Raw genomic sequence first — 4,842 nt, 5'->3', positions numbered from 1 at the left:
CAAAGTAAATAGAATAAAAAAAAAAACTGACGATGCTCTCTGATACGATTGGCCATAAAAGCACCCACGTCATTGTGATCAGAAAAACTCAATGGCTGTATTAAGAACAATATGTGTTCTTGATGCATATTGGTAGGGTCCAAAGATGCCGCATACTGTATTAAGAACATTCTTCCATTTTTACTTCAATGCAAAGAACAATATTTGTATTCTTAATTTACAATATAGGGTCTTACAATTGTCCCCACATATTTTTATTTTATTTTAATATTTTTCAAAATGAAATACTTATTTATATAGTATTTTTTTTTTCTAACAATACGTTTTCTGCTATCTACCTTTTCTTCTCTTCTCTTCTCTTCACAAACAACAATTATTGTCTCCACGCAAAGCAGAGAAAAGAAAGAAATAATAAGAGCATCACCGTTTTTTTTTTTAATATAATTCTCTCATCTTTTTTCTTTGAACAATTTTCAAATTTGAATAGAGGAAACTCAAATAGAAGGTAAAAAAAAAGCTCAAAACTAAGATTGAGGTGGGAATCTCAGTCCTCAGATTTAAAGGGGAAAAAAAAATCATAACTGAACTTTGAAGATTTTGCAATTGGTTGTCTGATTTGGGAATTTGTAATTGATTTTAAGATTTGGAATTTTAAGTGTTTGATTTGAATTTGGATTTGGAATTTTTGGAGTTGTGAAGTTTACTGTTGTGTATTTTCTCTCTCTTTCTCTCCCTTTTTTCATATGCTTTTTCTGACAGTTTTGCTGCTGGAAGGGGTTCTCCACAGAGAACAGTTCTCCAACCTGGATTCCACATCATCCATCTCCAATGGTAAAGAAAACAAGAACTTGTTTTTGAGTATGAAGAACACTGTCTAGAACTAGCATTGGAGTTAATCTAAATGAGAATACAAACCAATGGAATCTCCGTCAAAATATTCTCTTTTGTTTTCCTACAAGATAATAATTGAACGTCGAAAAACAAAAAAACTGAATTTTGACCCAATCAACAATAAATTATCCGTTCACAAAAAATTTCTAGGAGATACTTTTGAGGGATAAATATTTCTCAAACAAAGCAGACAAAAATTAACGACTCTTGGTCATATGACATCTCCAACAGGAATGTTCAATCTTTGGCCACTAATCGCACATACTTGTTCTCAACTGCAAAGTTGGAGCTGGAGTTTATCTGTAAGTAAAAGTTTAACATAAGAAAATCGACATTATTTACTAAAATTAATACTAAAGGACAATTTAACAGAAACACAACTCATAGATGGACAATGGCATACCTTCTGCTCAATCGCCTCGCTCAATTCATTTTCATTTACTACAATGCTAGATTCCTGCAGTGCTTTGAGGACAACTTTTCTCAATTTCTTCATCTTCAATCCATCAGGATGCTGCCACCAGTAAAACAATAAGCAGATTACAGCAGGAAAATTATATGGGGAAGTTCATTAAAAACGCAATTGCAGAAACTATACTCGAGTGCACCTTAAAAGTCACCAGCTATCTCTATATCACTATACCATGCTCAGAATAAACAGCTAAAGACCCACTATAACATATATAGATAAAGCAGAAAACAAGAAAGGATGTTGTTCCAAAATTCAACATACAAATTTCAAGGCTGCTTTGATAAACTTCTTCCACTTTATTTTCCTCTCTCTTGCCTTCTCGCCCTGAAATACTTCCCCATTTTCCACGTCAACTGATGTGTCATTCTTGTTTTTTTTAATAACGTCACCCTCTAATGCTTCATTTTTCCTCTTTTTCTTTTCGGAAGAAACTTCATTCACCGGTTTCAGGTTATTTTGTTCAGAAGACTCGTGCAACTTTGGCTGCTCTGAAATTTTGTCATCTTTTGCCATATCATTAGAACCCGTCTCCACTGCATCCTTTGCATCAGGCGCAAAATTATCTGTCTGGACTAGTGGTTGCTTCGAAGCATGGAACGCTCGGGCTTTTGCCCCGTGTTTCTTTCCTTCAGCATGTAGAAGAAGTGCTTGCTTACTAGTAGCTTTTGTATTGCAAAGACTGCAAAGCAACATGAGCATAATTAATAAGACCAAACCATAAGAGTGAAATAATATCTAGAAGAAAAACAAATATTGGTAAAGAGGCTTTTTTTATTATAAAATAGTCTCGGACACTACAATATGCCGTTATTGGCAGTTGACACTCATAACATTCACAATCGAAAATTATAAAAAGGAAAAAAGTAAATAAAAGCGCGGTAGTGCAAATTATTCAAAGAATAAATGTAACCAATTAAACTAAGAAATGTATTTTGAACTCTACAAGCATGCACTTTCACAAACAGACCTTGATCCACAAGAGACTTGCAGGCTAATAACCTGTTTAGACTCTTACCTGATTAACACTAATATCATTCACAGCTGTAAGTATCGTAATAGAGAGAATTATACCTCAAAAACCAATTTGTTTCAAAAAATAAAGGTTCAATGCTTATGTATGATTCATATGATTTTACATTAAACGTAAGCATGGCCACTACATAATTCAACCATAAGTTAAAAAAGGCCCAGCTAATTTTTCAACATCCTATATTTACATTTACATAAAAGATTTAGACAGTTGTCCTGCCCCCTTTATGATTGCATGAACCGTAAGAAATAATAGGAGGACTCAAGAATGCAAAGACTTAAAAGCCCAATTCCCATCCGAACAGGATATGTAGACCATGATAATTATGTTTCTCTCTTCTAACTTTTTAAAACATAATACAGCATCTAAAATAACATTTGCTCTGTAATTTGAATGTCACTAGTGACTACAGTGCTATCTAGAAAGTGTATCGCATAGAGTATATACCTACAGAACCACGGAGGACGTTCAGCTAAGCCCACATTAATATCAACGACTAGCCTTTGTTTGCCATCTTTGACAGGCTTGGCAGCTGCAGCATTCAAAGTTTTTCCTTGGCCTTTTGGACCATACTTTTCCTGAAAATCGAAGCAAAATGAGCTAGTGAAGTGAAGAAAATAAGATCGTTGTATATGTCTCTCTCAACAAAACAAAAAAAAAAAACAGATTGTTTTACATTTTAATGTTTGAACTTAATATAAAAATTCATTATGCTGGCAAAATTAAATGTAGACCAGACTAATACAGTGCAGTCAATTTGGTCCTTAAACTATGACTCTCTCCGATTTGGTCCCTGAACTTTTGAAATATAACAAACAGCCTTAAAATAATATAAATGATCAAGCAGTCCCCCAACTACTTTCAAAATAGAAGAGAGTGATAATTTAGGGACTAATTTGATAGATTGATAATAATTTAGGAACTTTTAATTTCATTTTCATAGTTCAGGGACCAAAATATGAGAGAAAATGATAGTTTAGGGACCAAATTGATAGTTTATTATTCAAGTCAATTGTCAGATACTAGAAGTGATATCTCAGAAATACATTTTACACCTTCAGTAGATACTAGAATGCCCTAAAGTAGTTAGAAGGTGAGTGAACAATCTTAACCCCATGATTGTAATGATACGAGGAAGAAATGATAGTCCTAAGTTAAAGGAAACTTTGAACAAGATCCTAGCCACATTGAGGAAAACCAAAGAAATAGCATTGAGTAAACTCCATCCCACAACAGATAGGTACCCGTTTTACAAAACTCAAACCACTTGAGAAGCTGAATTAAGGGGGGAAACAACCCCATAGTTTATTTACACAGAAAAATAAATGACCAGACTCCTCTAGAAGTGAGTAAATCGCTTTAGAGTTGAAGTTTTGTCAACCATTGACTAACAAATTGAGGATGGATATTAGAGGTAAATTGTAACAAAATTGTGAGTTTGTTAAAATAAAAATAAAAAACCTTGATTTTCTCATTTTAGAGAGCTAAATTCAAAATAGGTTCAAGTGTAACAACCTAGGGCCTTTTTGGAATGACTAATTTGAGCTTACTTACCGGCATAAGTACTTGTAAGACTGTTGGGGAAAACTTATGATAACAGCCTATGACATGTTCATATAGCTTATGAAAACAGCTTATTGTGGTAAGTGTTTGTGCTATAAGGTGCAAATTAAGTTGTTTATCCAAACAGGGTCCTAATCTATAATTAATGGACAAAAATAAGGCAAAAAGGTGATTCTCACCGCTTCTGTAATACACTGTGTGTGGTTCTGAACAGTGTCTCGACCAAACATCTGTCCACAGTCAATGCACGAAAGCTACATAGCATAAACAACGGAAAAATTAATCATGGTATAATTAATTAATAGTTAATTAGTGAAATGAACATGAATTGAATAAGAAGGAACCTTGTTGGCGGAGCACGATCGGAAGTGATTGGGCAACTTAGGTTTTTTGAGGTTGTCTCCACAATCTTCACATTGAAACCAAACCATAGTCTTAGTTTTAAGGTTGCTCTGATATGCGCAGTGAAGCAGAACGAACGATGGCTCTGTTTTGCAACTGGCGTTAACCTGATTTCGGGTTTAAGCCTTCACAAGAGTCAAGGCTGCCAAGCTATTCTAGGGTTTCCTTTACCTTTATCGTTTAATCTACCAATTTACCACGGGGAGAAGAAACATGAAAATTGTTGTTCCCACAGTTGATATGGGTGAAAAACACATGTAAATTACTTAAAGCTTAAATAATGGTCCCTGCAAATATCTGGCGTTTTGGTTTTAATCCCTATAAAAATATTTTTTTGATTCTAGTCTCTGTAAATATAGAATATTTGGTTTTGGTCCTTGGTATTTTGTTTTAATTCTTGTAAAATCATTTCATATTGAAATTGGTCCCTATAATATTCATTTTAGTCCTCATTTTGAGGGACTAAAATCAAATATTCTACATA

At 33.8% G+C, this 4,842-nt stretch overlaps 1 protein-coding gene across 1 annotated transcript; it reads right to left on the bottom strand.

Moving 5' to 3' along the window:
• Positions 1-851: 851 nt before the first annotated feature.
• Positions 852-4,505, bottom strand: LOC146902965 (zinc ion binding protein). The gene is made up of 6 exons (XM_085731438.1): positions 4,301-4,505; positions 4,136-4,210; positions 2,841-2,971; positions 1,625-2,042; positions 1,295-1,405; positions 852-1,191 (listed from the first exon to the last, which is right to left on the bottom strand). Exons 1-6 carry the CDS (start codon positions 4,385-4,387, stop codon positions 1,129-1,131), a joined length of 885 nt encoding a protein of 294 aa, XP_085587564.1. The 5' UTR covers positions 4,388-4,505; the 3' UTR covers positions 852-1,128.
• Between the last annotated feature and the right edge of the window lie 337 nt (positions 4,506-4,842).

This window comes from Medicago sativa, chromosome 8 (genome assembly GCF_051527215.1).
Source record: "Medicago sativa cultivar Bolivia chromosome 8, Bolivia_mono, whole genome shotgun sequence".
Lineage (NCBI taxonomy): Eukaryota > Viridiplantae > Streptophyta > Magnoliopsida > Fabales > Fabaceae > Medicago > Medicago sativa.
This window is presented reverse-complemented; position numbering and strand designations above follow the sequence as displayed.

Bases quoted from the DNA above. Each gene is read 5' to 3' on its own strand.
- LOC146902965 (XM_085731438.1), bottom strand. From the start codon at position 4,387: ATGGTTTGGTTTCAATGTGAAGATTGTGGAGACAACCTCAAAAAACCT. The intron at 2,972-4,135 runs GTGAGAATCACC...TTCGATTTTCAG, and splicing joins CACAGTGTATTACAGAAGCG to GAAAAGTATGGTCCAAAAGG. The intron at 1,406-1,624 runs GTATGTTGAATT...TACTGGTGGCAG, and splicing joins TCAAAGCAGCCTTGAAATTT to CATCCTGATGGATTGAAGAT.